The 18706-nt window shown below is 36.6% G+C and overlaps 1 protein-coding gene across 1 annotated transcript in view; it reads right to left on the bottom strand.

Annotated features, from left to right (window-relative positions):
• LOC127838547 (leucine-zipper-like transcriptional regulator 1) overlaps positions 1-17726 on the bottom strand; it is a 39924-nt gene extending 22198 nt beyond the window's left edge. The window contains exons 1-9 of the mRNA XM_052366367.1: positions 17514-17726; positions 14864-14926; positions 14255-14311; positions 12548-12627; positions 9745-9853; positions 8310-8454; positions 7764-7903; positions 5466-5612; positions 1032-1086 (exon numbers count right to left, since the gene is read on the bottom strand). Of these exons, the coding sequence (XP_052222327.1) occupies positions 1032-1086; positions 5466-5612; positions 7764-7903; positions 8310-8454; positions 9745-9853; positions 12548-12627; positions 14255-14311; positions 14864-14926; positions 17514-17656 (939 nt within the window). The 5' untranslated portion in view covers positions 17657-17726. The remainder of the gene's footprint in view (positions 1-1031; positions 1087-5465; positions 5613-7763; positions 7904-8309; positions 8455-9744; positions 9854-12547; positions 12628-14254; positions 14312-14863; positions 14927-17513) is intronic.
• Positions 17727-18706: the final 980 nt, after the last annotated feature.

Here is an 18706-nt window from a genome sequence, read left to right as displayed (position 1 = left end):
AATCTAATTGGACAACGTGCCAACGTAAACCCTGGTATTACCATGTTAAACAAGGACAACAAGAATATCAGTGAAACTGATGGATGCCCCCCATTGATGTGCTTTGTCAATATGTAACCAGGCCTGAATAACATCAAAAGGTAAAGGACCAAAGTGTAAACTTGAGAAAAATCTATTATTAGCCTCAGTGACCTTGACCCCAGTTACCTCAAACCACATCAAAAGGTCCAAGCAAGGTACCTACATGCCAAATATGTAAGAGATGGGTTAAATATTGAAGGCGCTATGAGAAACTGTAACAAAACTGTGACAAAAAAATCTATTATTAGCCTTGGTGACCTTGACCTTGACCCCAGTTACCTCAAACCACATCAAAAGGTAGAGGTCCAAGCAAGGTACCTACATGCCAAATATGTAAGAGATGGGTTAAATATTGAAGGCGCTATGAGAAACTGTAACAAAACTGTGACCAAAAAAATCTATTATTAGCCTTGGTGACCTTGACCTTGACCCCAGTTACCTTAAACCACATCAAAAGGTAGAGGTCCAAGCAAGGTACCTACATGCCAAATATGTACGAGATCGGTTAAATATTGAAGGAGCTATGAGAAACTGTAACAAAACTGTGACCAAAAAAATCTATTATTAGCCTTGGTGACCTTGACCTTGACCCCAGTTACCTCAAACCACATCAAAAGGTAGAGGTCCAAGCAAGGTACCTACATGCCAAATATGTACGAGATCGGTTAAATATTGAAGGCGCTATGAGAAACTGTAACAAAACTGTGACCAAAAAAATCTATTATTAGCCTTGGTGACCTTGACCTTGAACCCAGTGACCTCAAACCTCATCAAAAGGTAGAGGTCCATGCAAGGTACCTACATGCCAAATATGTAAGAGATTGGTTAAATATTGAAGGCGCTATGAGAAACTGTAACAAAAGTGTGATGAAAGGAAGAACAAACTGGTAATTCCCTGAACATTTTCGGGGAGCATAAAAATATTTGGATATGTCAGAAAATGTACTCACATTGCTGTCTGCAGAAGGCTCTGTTATAGACCAGGTCTGGGAATCCAGATCAAAACTGCAACAACACAAACCTTACAGCAATTTGTTGTCGACTCTGTTAAAAACATAACAAAATAATACTAATAATAAATTGCAGATTTCTTTACTTTTTACTTCCACTGACACGAGTACTTGTAAATATATCTACTGACTGTTATTGTTTTCAACAGGATAGCTCAGCCATTTCTTGTAGAACATCATTTTACTGAACAATGAAAATACATATAATCAGTAAACGTGTCACATTAAAGCCCAAGGGTCTTATATTATTATTATATATTAAGAAGGCTGACAAACCTTTGCCAAAATGAGATCACTTAACAGGGTTTTTTATAAGCAATAGCTGAATATGGGCTATGGCCCCTTGCTATGGTTCCTGCACTTTTCCCACATTCTTGTTTTTTTAATGCATTTTCAGAAGCACTTTTTAGTCTGATGAAAACAAAGTGGCAAAGAAGACATTTGCAGCACAAATTTAAAATTTTTAAAACAAACAATGATTTTGGTCTTTACTGAATCAAGCTGCTTTGATTTCTTGGAACTAGTTGTAACAAGGGCTGTTTGTAAAACATGCATGCCCCCCATATGGGCTGTCCGTTGTAGTGGCAGCCATTGTGTGAATACGTTTTTTATCACTGCGACCTTGACCTTTGACCTAGTGACCTGAAAATCAATAGGGGTCATCTGTGAGTCACGATCAATTTACCTATGAAGTGTCATGATCCTAGGCAAAAGCGTTCTTGATTTATCATCCGAAAATCATTTTACTATTTCAGGTCACCGTGACCTTGACCTTTGACCTAGTGACCTCAAAATCAATAGGGGTCATCTGCGAGTCATGATCAATCTACCCATGAAGTTTCATGATCCTAGGCGTATGCGTTCTTGAGTTATCATCCGGAAACCATTTTACTATTTCAGGTCACCATGACCATGACCTTTGACCTAGTGACCTCAAAATCAATAGGGGTCATCTGCGAGTCATGATCAATCTACCCATGAAGTTTCATGATCCTAGGCGTATGCGTTCTTGAGTTATCATCCGAAAACCATTTTACTATTTCGGGTCACCGTGACCTTGACCTTTGACCTAGTGACCTCAAAATCAATAGGGGTCATCTGCGAGTCATGATCAATCTACCCATGAAGTTTCATGATCCTAGGCGTATGCGTTCTTGAGTTATCATCCGGAAACCATTTTACTATTTCAGGTCACCGTGACCATGACCTTTGACCTAGTGACCTCAAAATCAATAGGGGTCATCTGCGAGTCATGATCAATCTACCCATGAAGTTTCATGATCCTAGGCGTATGCGTTCTTGAGTTATCATCCGGAAACCATTTTACTATTTCGGGTCACAGTGACCTTGACCTTTGACCTAGTGACCTCAAAATCGATAGGGGTCATCTGCAAGTCATGATCAATGTACCTATGAAGTTTCATGATCCTAGCCCCAAGCGTTCGTGAGTTATCATCCGGAAACCACCTGGTGGACGGACCGACCGACAGACCGACCGACCGACATGTGCAAAGCAATATACCCCCTCTTCTTTGAAGGGGGGCATAATAATGGAAATTTGTTAGTATGTTTCATACAGCTGTGATATTAATAGTGGATATGTTCTCATCAATTTTCATGACATTAGGCTCTACATGTAGCCTTGAGTGTGCCCCAGCATATGTTCAAATATGACCTAGTGATCTAGTTCTTGAGCTAATATAAGCCAGTCCTAATTCCACTTAGAAACAGTTGGACAAATGTATAAATCAAGTTTTGTGAACATATGGCAATCCATGGGGCCTTTACAAAGTTCAAAGGTTTTTGCTTTAATTTGACCTTGCAATTTTTTTACAGGAAAATTATATTCAACACAATTATGGGCACATGCACATGCAAAACAAGAGGGCCTGAAAGGCCAAAGTCGCTCACCTGAGATACAAAGAAACTGACCTGTTCTGTGCAGCCCAAGATATCATAATAACAAATGTTCACAGCAAGTTTTATGAAGATTGAACTATAAATGTGACTTTAAGAGTGTTAAAAAGGTTTTACTACAACGCTACAGAAAAATGCCCAGCCCCCTGCTGGCCATGTTTTTCACTCAACCAAACCCATGTTTGACCTTGCCCAAGATATCATTGGGACAAATCCTCTGACCAAGTTTCATGACGATCTGATAATAAATGTGGCCTCTACAATGTAAGCAAGGCAAATCACAATGCACGACAGACAACAGACAAAAAGTGATCACAAAAGTTCACCAAAAATGTAAAAATCTGCGTGCATTTAAAACGTGGATGGTGATGAGATTTTGATTAAATTATCGTAGCTCAACAACTTGCATCATATATGCCATCATTTCAATATATCTGTTCTTGATAACTTTTTTGATTTATAGTTTTTTGTTTATGACAAGGTAAAGCTTGAAGTATTTATTTCTTTTATATAAAAAAATACACTGCAGCTCAAATATTTTGCAGACCAATAAATCGCGATGTCCAATATATCACAAATCAGCAGTGGACCGAATTTTTTTCCCCACTTTAATTTTCAGTTTTTTTCTGACATTCATAAATCCAGTTTGGTCCAGATTGTTTGCCTTCTTGGAGCATCACATTCACGCTTGTGTACAGCGACAAACAGAAACCAACTTGATTAACATTACAAGCAATTATTCAGAATTCAAATATTAAAGACCATGCTTTCCACGAGAAAGGATGAAGTGATATTTTACATGAAGTCTAATTTTTGCATGATTTTAATAAGTTCAAATAATTTACAGAAAATACATGCGGAGTGTTTATTTGTAGCTAGATTTTGTCATCTTTTGTGAACAATAACAATATTTTTGAGTTTTCTCCCCTTAATTGATAGCTCGCGTCCTATTCCTTTAAAACAACGAGGCATGTAACATAATGCATGCATATGCAACCACTTACCCCTAAAAACTAACTTCAAAAGTTTTGTTTATTTTGGCAACAACTGTTTTAACCCTAAATTTAATTTACTTGAAAATGAAAGTCACCATTGCTCTTGAACCCGGTTTAGAAGTGAATTACACAGAGCCGGGCACAGAATAATCCAATCAACAACAACCACGACGCTTTGACAAATGTAAATAAATGACAAATACTTACTCATTCTGATTGTATTGGAATTAGTTTTTAGGGGTAAGTGGTTGCATATGCATGCATTATGTGACATGCCTCATTGTTTTAAAGGAATAGGACGCGAGCTATCAATTAAGGGGAGAAAACTCAAAAAAATTGCTTGAAAGTCTGTAGAAGATTTATTCGGGTAGACAAACGGGCTCGAGATATTGCTTGTTTATCAGCCGACTGTGAGTAAATGCCTGGACAGATTTCTTTGAAGTAATTTTTTTTTAAAGGTTGTCAAATTGCCCATTAGAGGACCAAGGGATGCTGTGGATTAAAACTATTTTTTACATGTTTGCGGCCCGCAAAACAGGTCTATGATACATTCTAGTTAATGACCTTGTTATGATTCCAATAGAAGAGGGTGGGCATTTTTTTTCATTGCTCTTTGTCAATTTTCCTCTCATAAAACACGATTATATATATTTATTTGAATATATTGGGCTCCTGGGCCCATATACTATCCAGGGTACGTTACTTCCACCTGTGTGGTGGCAATTTTTTATAACAGACAGGAACCATTTTTGAACTCATCCAAGATATCAAGTATCAAGATCAGACAATACAAGTGGCCTCTAGAGTGTAAACAAGGTTTTACATTAGCCATTACAGGAAAAATGCCGGTCCCCTGGCAGCCATGTTTTTTTAACCAAACGGAACCATTTTACAACTCTTCTAGGATATCATCGGAACGAATCTTCTTACCAAATTTCATGATGATCAGAAATAAATGTGGCCTCTGTTGGCACTGCACAACGCACGACGCAAGCCGGACAACAGGCGATCACAAAAGCACACTGAGCACATTGTGACCAGGTGTGCTAAACACATTCAAATTGAATATTGTACACTGAAAAGCGTAAGATTTGAAGTTTATGTCTATAGACAGAAAGAAAGTGATTCCAGAATACCCCAGAATACCTTTCTCCTTACTTGCGCTGGGTTAAACACGATTGTTACGATGAATCTTAGAAAATGAGACTCGTTCTGGGAAAAACTAAGCTTAATGCATGTGCTTCAAGTTTTGATCCACAAACATGACACTTTGAAACATGACGCAAAACTGGATTTTCATTAAGAAGAGAGTTCCTTTAAACAAAATTCAATTAAGCGGAAAATGTGGTCTGCAGACTGCACAGGCTTATCTGGGACGACACTTTGCGCACATGCATTAAGCCCAGTTTTCCCAGAACGAGGCTCATATAATAATGAGAAGTCATGGCAACCAGCTGCTCACCAGTGCAGATCATTGGGGAGGGTCTGTCCTGTGGCTCCCCCAAACACGTACAGGTGTCTGTCAAAGGCAACCATTGTATGGCCGTACCGCTTCTCTGGGGGAGGTGGGGACCCCCGTAAAATGTGCTCCATCGAGATCTTCAACCAACTGGCGAGAAAATAAACATATTTTAAAAGAAAACATTTCAAAGAAAATAAGAAGGGCAGGAGGAATTAAAATATTTTTTTTACCTTGACCTGTTTACCAGAAACATCAACATTAACTTAGAAAAGCTCTTTTTGTATCTTTTAAATTAATTTTGTTTTTAAACATTAATAAAACAAATATACAGTCAAGAAATATGTGTTTGAAAGGCATTTACTTAGAATTGTATTTGCTAAAATAATTATAATTACTTGTTTTTTAATTTTGCTTAGATTCATGTTTTCACTATAAATACAAGCATGTATTCAAACTAACATGCATTTCAAAAATTGATTATCAAATTATTACATGTAGAGAAATGTTTGACCCAACACATTGATACATTCCCCTACATACAATTGTACATAGAAAGTGTAAAAATAACAAATGCATGGGGTAAAAAAAAGCCTGCGGATACAAGTTCTTTAAAACAATGCGTCTACAGCAATTGCTTTGTGTCTAGGGCGCTGTCTACAGCAGTTGCTTTGTGTCTAGGGCGCTGTCTACAGCAATTGCTTTGTGTCTAGGGCGCTGTCTACAGCAATTGCTTTGCGTCTAGGGCGCTGTCTACAACAATTGCTTTGTGTCTAGGGCGCTGTCTACAGCAATTGCTTTGTGTCTAGGGCGCTGTGTACAGCAATTGCTTTGTGTCTAGGGCGCCGTCTACAGCAATTGCTTTGTGTCTAGGGTGCTGTCTACAGCAATTGCTTTGTGTCTAGGGCGCTGTCTACAGCAATTGCTTTGCGTCTAGGGCGCTGTCTACAACAATTGCTTTGTGTCTAGGGCGCTGTCTACAGCAATTGCTTTGTGTCTAGGGCGCTGTGTACAGCAATTGCTTTGTGTCTAGGGCGCCGTCTACAGCAATTGCTTTGTGTCTAGGGTGCTGTCTACAGCAATTGCTTTGTGTCTAGGGCGCTGGATGCAGAGCAAGGATCATATTTTCCCACAACATCAATGGGTCTGGATTTAAAATGGGGGGAAAAAGTATTCGAAAAATTACATCCGAAATCAATACATGCCAGAATTTTTTAGGTCCAAATCGGGACATTTCATAAAAAAATTGTCGGGAAATTTGACCAAAAAGCAGGACACCTAAAACAATCAATCATTCCACCTTTACTTTAGTCAGTATATTACTTACAAAAACTCTAATTTTCTGCCCAATTTTGACGATACGTGTGTTTCAGAAATTCGTGAACAAAGCGTTCTACATTCTCCGGAAGTAAACACACTCCATAAACTGAATTGTGGGGTTTCCCCGTATGCCTCGATTTGACATCCTATCGGTACAGGGATATCCCCTTGAACATATGTAAATCGTGTGACGCGATGTGAGCGCATCGAGCACTTTTCGTATTCAACCAATCTTCAATTAACTCTAAATTTAGATTAATGCAATATGTTACAAATTATTTTCTGACAATCAGTCGAAAACGAAAGTTAACTTATGTGAAACATCAATGCATCCAATTTGTTTGATGTACAAAATCGGTGTCTTGACAGGTTTTATAACCTTAGGTGGAATAATACACAGGATATTTGGCGTTTATTTCTGTATGATACATCTTTTGATAGCAATTAGAGACCCCTATCATAAAAACACTGTAGTGTGAATGCCTGATAAAATCAATTATTGCCGATAAAGCGCCGATAAGGTGTCAAAAACAACACTGGTGCACTCGAGTAGCAGAAGCGGGTTGTTAATTGGGGGGATTAAAGGGATTAGCGATGGTAAGTTTTAGCCAGACAGAGCTTGAATAGCGAATTTTATTGGGAACTTATAGACTTTAAATAGTTTTTTATGCATGTCAGGACAGAATCGGACCGACTGTTTAGGATTTTCAATCGGTCTTACATGAACCCAATCGGTCTAGGACCGACAAAACCGAAAAAAATATGATCCCTGATCCTGATGCAGAGGTAAGAAGAACACTGACACACAGAAAAACATGGAGTAAACCCATGGTCACCTCCACATCTGTACCAGTATACCACTATCAGCAGTAGGAGACCTTTAAAACCTGAGGTACCGGCCTAAAAAAATTAAGATGCATGCTTAAGCACACAACTCAAAACTAATTTACAATATCATGAACATAAAAAACAATTACTTACACATTAGTTTTGAAAGAGAATTGGTACAGGTTATTGGTGATTTTGGCGCCACTCTGTCCAGAGAATACAAACATTGAGTCTCGAGCCACAGCCAACGCAAAGTTGCAGCAAGTTGGTGGAATGTCACCTTTCTGTCTAACCTGTGAATACGATTTCATTCAGTCAAGGACTTAATTCATCTTTTATCTAGAGACCTTGCCTATAGACCATATAAGGCCTTTAGAAATTGGAATTAGTTCCAATACAGATATATACAGATGTCTTAACAAATATGCATCACAGGAAACAGCTTTTCAAATCCTACACATATTTCTGGATTTAGAAATGACATGAAAATACAGTTTCAAATATTCAACTACTAAGCCGGACTTAAATCAAGAGTTGACATATTAACAAAACATTTAAGCTTTTTGTTATGAATACCTTAAAAAAATTAATTGGATATGGAGAAAAAAAAACACCTTTTGAGGACTCTTTTCTTCTGGCTTTGCAAAAATGATTGGATATATGACATATACAAACGGGACAAAAATATAATATTCCCACCTCTTCCCAAGTACGGATGTCACCACTGCCTGTGAGTGGTATTGTCCACATGTCATTGAGTCGAGCATTGCCGTCATAGCCCGCAAATATGGACAGCTTGTTGTTGTAGACAGCTGCTCCGTGGGCAGCCCTAGCCACTGGTTTTCTGCAAAGGCACAACAACAATGTGACACATGAACCTCCCTCTGGGCTAATGGGGCTTGAGGCAGGTAGGTAGTGTTGTCCCCAATTAGCTTGTGAATTAAAAAACTTGACTTTTGTTGCATATCTACAGGACAGCCATTTTGTCATAAAAAATATGTATTTGTTCTCCAAATAAATAACTACCGATTTGTTAGTGCTGCAACAATATACCGGTTTATCGGTATATATCGCAATACGCAATCCGCATATTGTATTGCGATACGATTTTCATCATACCAGTACGAACATTTTACAAAAATTCATTCACATTTCGTCCAGAAAAGCCATTTGCAAATAATGATAACAAGGTAAACAAAACAAAGCAGTGTAAAAAAAAAATTCCATAAAAATAGCATTCTGATAGTGTATTATACGGAGTAGCCTTGTTACATCGGAGCATTCGTTCGATGCTTTTGAACAGATTATCGTTGAATTAATTGCGCACAGCTGTAAATGTTTTGTTCGATTCTGAATTGAGCATTATTAAATTTGTATCCGAATTTCTGAATTACGCTTCCAAATTTTAATGCTAATGCGACAATAAAAAATTCTAGCGTCAAATAAAAAGTGCTTTATCCTTTGTCTCAATAAAAAGCGTACGAAAATTATACAGACATGTAGAACGTGGCATAGAAAGTATGGGTGTATTTTGTGTTGTATAAAAACGGGAACATCACATCAGGTGAATTACGAGTGTTCAGTGGAAAAAAACGCCCCGGTTGGACGTTATTTCATCACATCTTTAAATAGTAACGAAATGCCAAAATGTATTTGATACTTAAGAAAATTTGCCAATGTTTGTGTTTCTTGTTATTCTTGAGCACATTTATAGTAAATATATACCATAATTTGCTTTAAAACTGGAATATACGGGATTATCGGGTAAATGGCAAGTTATAATTTTGGTACAAGTTAGCAATATATTGCGATATATTGCAATACGGGTTTTTGAACTGACAATATATTGCAATACGGTTTTTGGCGTATTGTTGCAGCACTACGATTTGTTATCGTGTCAACAAAAATACCACACTACATTGTCAATTTTTTAGCTGAGCATCACTTTATCTAAACCCTTTTAACCATTTTAACAGAAATATACATTTTTGAAATTAACTCCTGTAAATTTAAGGATTTATTGTTATTTTCATGGACCTTTTTACGTTGTTTCGAGAAAATGTGAAAGATTTTTTGATACAAAACCTGTTTCCAGGGTCTATTTGAACCCCGCTTACAGTGCTGTATTGCCTACCTGCCCTCTATGCGCCATTGCCCCCACTGGCCAGTGGCAAACTTGTACTCATACAGGTCATTCTTGTTGGTAAGATTGGAGTTGGAGTGGATGTCACCAGTGTAGCCACCTGCAATTGAGAGACCATACTGGTACCAGTAAAACATCACAGTCCTTATAGTGCAACATCCACATGTTAAAAAAAAGATTGTAAAAGAGCATATAGACATTTGATGAAAATTTATTTTGTACAATGTGAATTCCTTTATCAACTTTAACAATTGAAATCATTATTATTTAGGCCTTAACCACTCAATGTTTGTGTACCAAATATTCCACAAAGCAATAATTGTTTGAGTAAATGCTGATGTGCCAAGTGCAACCCTTATCAGTATCAGGCAAACGTGCATTTGAAACAGTTTTAGTTAAAATAAGGCATATTTCAAGTTCAAACCAAGAACAAGTCATGTGAGTGTGCTCAGTGTTTCATGGTAGTTCAAACCAAGAACAGGTCATGTGAGTGTGCTCAGTGTTTCATGGTAGTTCAAACCAAGATCAGGTCATGCGAGTGTGCTCAGTGTTTCATGGTAGTTCAAACCAAGAACAGGTCATGTGAGTGTGCTCAGTGTTTCATGGTAGTTCAAACCAAGAACAGGTCATGTGAGTGTGCTCAGTGTTTCATGGTAGTTCAAACCAAGATCAGGTCATGCGAGTGTGCTCAGTGTTTCATGGTAGTTCAAACCAAGATCAGGTCATGTGAGTGTGCTCAGTGTTTCATGGTAGTTCAAACCAAGATCAGGTCATGTGAGTGTGCTCAGTGTTTCATGGTAGTTCAAACCAAGATCAGGTCATGTGAGTGTGCTCAGTGTTTCATGGTAGTTCAAACCAAGATCAGGTCATGTGAGTGTGCTCAGTGTTTCATGGTAGTTCAAACCAAGATCAGGTCATGTGAGTGTGCTCAGTGTTTCATGGTAGTTCAAACCAAGATCAGGTCATGTGAGTGTGCTCAGTGTTTCATGGTAGTTCAAACCAAGATCAGGTCATGTGAGTGTGCTCAGTGTTTCATGGTAGTTCAAACCAAGATCAGGTCATGTGAGTGTGCTCAGTGTTTCATGGTAGTTCAAACCAAGATCAGGTCATGTGAGTGTGCTCAGTGTTTCATGGTAGTTCAAACCAAGATCAGGTCATGTGAGTGTGCTCAGTGTTTCATGGTAGTTTCAAAGCTTTTGAGTAAGCAGGATTGATATTAAAAGAACAATTAATTTATTAGATTAAGCAATTTATTGGATCTTTTGAATTAATCCAACAGTAGGTGAATGTCACAGTAAAACTGAGGTCTCGTAATGTGCACGTGTTACCATTGTTCAAAGATATCATCCATTAATGCCCCAAAGCTCTGTAAGAGGCATTAGTGATGATAGACTAAACATTTTGGGTTAACAAAGAATCAGGAGAATCTAAATAAATATTTCAAATCAAAAAGTAGATCAATGTCATAATCAAAGAGTGCCGTTTTTGTGTTGATAATGTTCAGGTAACATCCATGCGATAACAAAGCTTTGTTACAAACAGTATTCATGTTATACAAAACATCTCGTGTTGGATAATTCCAATTATTTTGGACCTTCTGAATAAATCAATACGTAGGTCTATGTCAAGATCAAAATGATATAAACTTTAACGTATTAGACCATGATTCTCATAGGGCTTCCAAAATTGCTTGGAGATGCGCATACCCCTTACTTTAGGGGAAAATATCTTTACTGTTTTTATGAAAAAAAAATCACTTTCTGGAATAAAAAATGGTGAAAGAAGATTATCAGGAACTAATGACTTGAAAGATCTTTTGTTATGGGATGAATCTTTATTAAGATTATAGAAAGAAACCAGCCACTGGCTGTCTGATTTGCTAGAGGTTTGTACACCTGCTTCTCATCAAGGCAACCTGGATTAAAGCTCTGCTAACAGCCCATGTGACCTGGGATGGTGTTAAGAGCAGAATTGTTTTATCTATTTTAAGCTACAGTGAGCTTGACTTTGACCTAACTGGCCGCAAATGCAAACGAATGCTAGGTCAGCATGTGAGCCAGAGAAAGGAGTTGTTGCACCCAAAAGTTTATCTGAATTTCCTAAGAACTAAACAAGGGACAAAATTATCACAAAACCAGGTTTCCAATTTGAAAAAAAAAAGTCTGATAAAGGAAGACAACTCAAACTGAACTGATTGTTCATAGTTACCACACTTGTTTCAAAATAAATATATTTTTAGTCTTGGCGACCTTGACCTTGGAGATATTGACGTAATTCTTTCGTGTGACACACCGTCCAATAATGGTGAACAAATGTGCCAAATGATTTTAAAATCTGACAATGAATGACAAAGTTATGTTCCAGACAAGCTCATTTATGGCCATTTTTGACCTTTGAACTCAAAGTGTGACCTTGACCTTGGTTATATCGACGTAATTCTTTCGCGCGACACACCGTCTAATGATGGTGAACAAATGTGCCAAATGATTTTAAAATCTAACAATGAATGACAAAGTTATGGCCCAGACAAGCTTGTTCCGCCGGCCCAGCAGCCCGCCGACATTCGCCAATCTAATAACCAGTTTTTTCCTTCGTAAAACCTGGTTAAAAACTTTAAGAGGCCTAATTCTGCATTAGTTCATGTCAGATTTATGGGCCTTGGTGGGTGACCTATAACCCCTAAACATGTGTGAAGTTTACATTGAATATATAGTTATATAATATATCCAGAGAGGAAGGACCTCACAAATGTCACAATTCATGTACACAAGAAAAAGAGCCTTGCATGGCTTACCAAACACAAACATGCTCCCCTCGTGAACGACTGCCGAGTGGTGGTATCTAGGTGCCGGGGGAAGACCCGTGGTAAATGCTCTGTAAATGGTAGCAGGAACTTTGAGTAACATAATGGAGTAGCACTCTGTGCAGTCCGCACAGGCTAATCATGGTCTATACTTTCTGTGTGAACTGGTTTTTTGTCTTCTCTTAAACAATAAATACAATTCAAGTGAAAAGTGTCGTCCATGATTAGCATGTGCCATCTGCATAGGCTAATCTGGGATGACACTCGATGGCCGATGCACAAACATCAATTCCCTTTCTCACAAAGCACAGCTCATTTGAAAGTAATAGGGTAGGTTATTCACATAAATAATAAGTATACATGTCCCTATCATTATAAATATTATAAATATACAAAACAACAGCAATTATATAAAATGGCATTATTAAAAGTCTATACAATTATGATACTTTATAACACCTTTAACATAGACCTGTCTTAATTGAATGTAAAATACTGTGCAATAATTTGTATTGCTTTCTGCAAAAAGGCATGCCTATGTGCCAAAAAAGAATTTCTGAAAAGGTATGCATTCACAGAGGTCTTGATATAAAAATACATTTGAAAGATAGAAGTACTAATCCTCCTGTCTATTAAAATCTATTGATCAAGTAGCTGATCATTAAGATAAACAAATGAGTTGTTGGCTATAAACAGCAGGGTTTTTTTTTAGAAAAAGGGGAAGACGCTGGACGCTGGGTAAAAGGGGAAAATGGAGCGCGAAAGAGACATATTTGGGGAAAAAATAAAAACTGTTCATTTCAATGTCTATAACTCACCTACAGACTTCAGGGGTTTTTTTTAGAAAAAGAGGCATGTGTCTGACCTTTTTGTTCTTAAACACATGAACAAGTATGATATTAAAGTCAAAGTCCTAAATAAAGTTGAAGGTGTAGATCTAATAATGGGAAATGTTTTCAACTGGGGCCGGGGAACGATGTCAACATTATGATTTCAATTTCATGATGAATGAATTGACGATTTAGATTTGCTACAGTATTGGAAGGGAGAGGTGCGGAAGCTTCCGATTGTCTACTTTCACTTTCACAATAATCTGACAGTATTAATCGATGTTAATTACATGTACCTCCGATTCCTGCTGGGTTTCAACGGTTTTTGATGATTCATTCTTAAAAAATGCATCAACGCAATGAATATTTTCCGAGTCCGAACGTTTTATTTTGTTCGTGTATGAACGCCAATTGTGAGACTTTTTTCTGTTTAAACGTTTATATCTTTGCTTTCACATAACCAGGATGAAAATTCGACTGGTTTCCGGTAATTAATTGACGAAACACCCTTCTCGCGCAAGACCGAAATCCAGTAAAATAGTCACATGATTAATACGATTAGTTGCCCAGTTTCCATGACGTAATTTAAGAGCTATATATAGAATCACTGGGATTCCCAGATTTGAGTGTTCGTCGGGAGAGAAAGAGAGAGAGAGCGAGATCGTTGTACATGGTACAAATTGGATAATCGTTGACTTCCTAAAAGAAAAGAAACATTTCTTTGAGGGTAAAATATTATATTTTGGTGAAAAAGTATAATTTTGAAGGGGAAATAGTATTTTTAGGGGAAAATTCTGGTGGGGGAAGACGCCGAATATCGGCGTCACTTTCTTAGTAAAAAAAAAACCTGAACAGTATCAACAAATACCTTCCCCATGAGTTGTCCTTTACATCGAATCTCAGTAGATCATTCAGCATATTCTTCCTAAACACAGACAACTGTACAGGTAAATATTTTATTTCATATTAAACATTTAACAGTTGCATACAAGATAACATTTACTGGCATTTTCAGTTGTTGTTTTTTTGACTGAGATTCTACGCTTTTGGGTTTAACGTAACAATAACCCAAATATTGCTATACAAAATATCCACTCTTAGTCTCTACTAATTTGAAATATTTAAAGCAGGACATTTCATTACCATGCAAAAAGATGGCATTGTCATAACTACCGGTATAAGCTATGCAAAGATAAACTGTTTTACCAAATGCTGGAACTTCAAACAAATCACAGCATCATAAAGTATACTGTTCATAATGCTGCTAAGATGAAGACATACCAGTTTGCATAAGTTTTTTTTAATTATCATTAAGCCAAGGTTTTAAAAGATTTTATGCTCATGAAAAGATTTTTAAACATTGTTGTTTTGTTTGGCATTGAACATTTGCAATATGCCATTAAATTTCGAAAGCTTTTCAATATTGTTGTGTGTTTTTAACAACCTAGACAGACTTAGCATTAGTATATAAGCATACCCGTTGTCCCCACCAAACACATAGACTGCTTCCTTGTAACAGACCATTGTGTGCTTGCTCCTTCTGAAAACATAAGATGTCATACTCATGTACATTGATTTCTAAATTGATAGACTGCAAACTTTTTCAACAAATGAAATTCTGTGTCAATCTGAAATGTGGTTCAGTTTAAAAAAAAAAAAAAATTCTAATTACAGAAACAAAAACAGAGTGACAATTCATTTGCATGCAGTCTACATATTTGATTGGAATGATGAACTTATTCATGGTAAGCACTTGAACATATCAGCCATGATGATATAATAGGTCCTACCTTCAAAATTTTAGCTCATTACATTTTTGTTAAATGCTTTACCCAACTTACCATATGTTTATATTTAAACTTACAACTAGATTTTGTTGTGGTCTGCAATACAAATTATCAAATGATGCCTGCTGTTGCCAAAAAGGGGCATGTAGCAAACAGGCCAAAGTCTACTGAAATGCAAGCTAGGTGCAAAAACCATTGAAAAGCATTTACTTTCCAGCACTTCTGGAGGGTTTTTCATTTAAGTCACGATTCTATGAGGGGGGCTGATACTATGATAATAAGGGATAATTGATTAATTATTTGACCTAATTTATTCAAAAGACAAGACTGAATGACTAATTGACATAAAATGCTAATATACGCAGTGCCATGTACAATACATTTTAAATGGTTCACAACATTTAATCAGAAGTCTTGACATTAAAATTCACTAGAATATACAAACCTAGTCTTATTTATAAGACGCGCAAAGAATTTAGAGATACTTTTTATATTGGCTGAATTCTTTGGAACGTCTTATCGGGGGAAAAGTCAATTATGTGGTGGACACCAGAAAGTTTTAATTTTCATCAATTTGCGTAAAATTGCAAAATAACATTACCAACTCATAATGTTTAAGTTCAGAAGTCCATTATTATCTTAAATATCTTCGAATTGAAGTTAGAAAGGCATACATTCTTTTGTTAAACTTCCGCTTAAATCGCAAAACAATCACTGACCTGTCGCCATGTCATGAAACTGATTTAAATATGAACCAATCAGAAGAAGGCATTACGGTGTAACATGTACGCGTAATTTTATTTAACATGAGCTTTTAACACCGACTTTTACCTTAGTAGATGTAGTATGCTCATCTTTGTCGATTTAATAAGCATATGTTCAAAACAGATATGGTGCAGTTTCTATTCACTCTTCTAAGTCCAGCAACTGTTTATGCATGTCTTTCCGCACTTCTCTGTCTGTTTTGTTTTATGTACTTACATTCTTCGTTACATAGGACGGTATACTGTACGATCTGTATCACTATTATTTATGTACCGTATAAAAATAAAATATGTTATTTATTTCAGAACTTTTTAATTGTCACTTAAGAAAAAAAAATCAATGCTTTATAATTAATCCAGAAAAGTATAATAACATCGGTTTACTATACAGGGGTTTTTCTGCTTACTTTGGGAAAAGGAGTCTGACCATATTGGGAATTTCTTATCTACGAAATTGCCCATTTTTAGAATTTTTGTTTTGTGAAACGGCTCATTTTGGGAAAAAAAATGAATTAATCATGCTTAAATAAGTCTATGGTTTAACAATTTTCTTTATATAAACACATGCAAAACAAACACTGCCCAAACACAAGTTACAGCAACATTTTTTGCTGAGCTAAAATAGAGCCATGGGTATTTCATTTCATACTTTAATGTATTAAATGACGATAGAACTACAACTTTCTTACAAGGCTCTGAGCATTCAGTGGCCGATTTTGTGATTGACTGCCCTGGCATTACTTCTGTTGCTGTTACATTTTGCTGCGTATAGTCCGAGCTTGTCTGTTCAGGGTTACTCGCGGCAGTAATTTCGGAAGATCATAAGCGTTTCAAAAACACCGATGATACTGTTACACATCCTTTAGCGTCTATTTTTCTTGTTTTTTTAATGTAATATTTACTATTGTGCGAAGCCATGATTGAAAATAAGCGTCTACAGATATGGTATAGAATGTGTATTGTGCGGCTCTATATACTCTTTTGTAAAATGCGGAACAGTTCGAACGTCATCACTAAAAGTAAATGCATCCGGCAAATACACCAAAAAATCTGTGTCACTAAAGGTTTTATTACTTGGCGAATGAAGGGAAGTCACTCTTTCGATATAAATTATGTTTACTTTTTACGATTTTGGAAGATTTTATTTTTTGGAATTGGGAAAAATGCAATCAAAATTTGATTGGGAACGGGTCCGTTTGCTTTGGGAATGCCTCCGTTTCCCGGAGACGCAGACAGTGCTGAAAAACCCCTGCTATATAACGCTCTGCATCACAACAGACAAACGCAAACTGTATTTTACGCTGTTTATTCTTCCACATGCTTAACATCGAGGCTGTGCTATTGAATTATATCTACACAGCGAGCGAATCGAGAGATATTGAAAATTTAAATAGTGGTCGAGCGCCTATGATCGGGGCTTGAATGTTGCGCACAAAATCCTTGCGCAACAATATAGACAAAGAAGGAAAACTTTCCACCATTGTTTGAGTCACTCCCCGGTTGTACGCTCCAAATATTACCAATATAAAAAGTAACTTAATATTTGAGAGCGTCAACAAGTTGGATTAATACAAACCTAGCTCCAACAAATTCCGCGCACTCTGGCATCTGCTTCCAACAATGAACAGTTTCCGCTGGACCGAAATCCAGGGTGAGGCATTCCGAATTTTCAGGCCAGCTTTTATCTAAATCAAGACCTGGTGGTCGTGCGACTGCCATTTGAGTGGTATTTGTCGTGTTCCGTGAAATTTGCAGATTAAACTGTTTTCCACTTTTTTGGGATAGGCTGTTTCCTCATTCTATACATAGATGGTGACGTCACTACGTTATTGTCACCTCTATCCTTAGACGCATCACACACCTCCATTTGGAGGCATTTATGACTACGACACAAAGAAGTCCGCGGACGAATGAAGAATTTGTTTTAGAAGTAAACATTATTGTTATGATTTAAAATTTAAGTGTTATTTTGTTCAGTCTTATGGTCTTACGTTAGTATCAGCTAAATTTTTCGTCAGTTTTCAACAAGTTTGCTCTTTATTCATTTTTTTAAAACTGTACTTTCACTTTCGGTTGTATAACAACATGGATCTTTTATTGACGAAAGTTTGCAGTGAAATAGGGTTTAAAAATCCGCCTAAAAAGTTTCAGAAGGTGTGACTGATGCATGTTTTGAATAGACACAATGTCATAGCTATATTGCCGACTAGTATGGGAACAATTTGAATTTCAAGTGGCTCCATTTGCATTGCAAGAGAAGTTTAAATTGACTTGTTCAGTTTGTTAAATTTGACACACTAATTATATTTTTTTTTATAAGTGACTGATTTTTTTCTTTAAATAATTCAGATCAATGAAAAATTTAGTAAAAGCACAGCATTGATGTTCTATGATGGTCATTTTTATTGGAATAGTATGTTACAATAAAACAATTATTACTATTGTATTAATGAATTTAGATAAGTTGTCATCTTTAAATGGGGTAGTAATTCATTATATGAGATTAGCACATTATATAGTTCAAAAATGAATAACACTTTAATGACTTACCATAGTAAAATAAACTAGGATAGAATATGTTGCAGGTCATAAAATGTAAAACTGAAGTTGAAGAAGCTTTACAAATATTTAACACTGACAACACTGTTGATTTTCCACAAAAAAATCCTTCCTATCTACCTGCCCTTGTTTTTTGGGCAAATTTAAATATTATTAATATCATTGAGTTAAATTATTAAAATATCAATATTTTTATCACATTAGCTAATT

Source organism: Dreissena polymorpha, chromosome 1 (assembly GCF_020536995.1).
Source record: "Dreissena polymorpha isolate Duluth1 chromosome 1, UMN_Dpol_1.0, whole genome shotgun sequence".
Taxonomy (NCBI): Eukaryota; Metazoa; Mollusca; class Bivalvia; order Myida; family Dreissenidae; genus Dreissena; species Dreissena polymorpha.
Note: the sequence above shows the minus strand (reverse complement) of the source record. Positions and strands in the feature narration are given on the sequence as shown.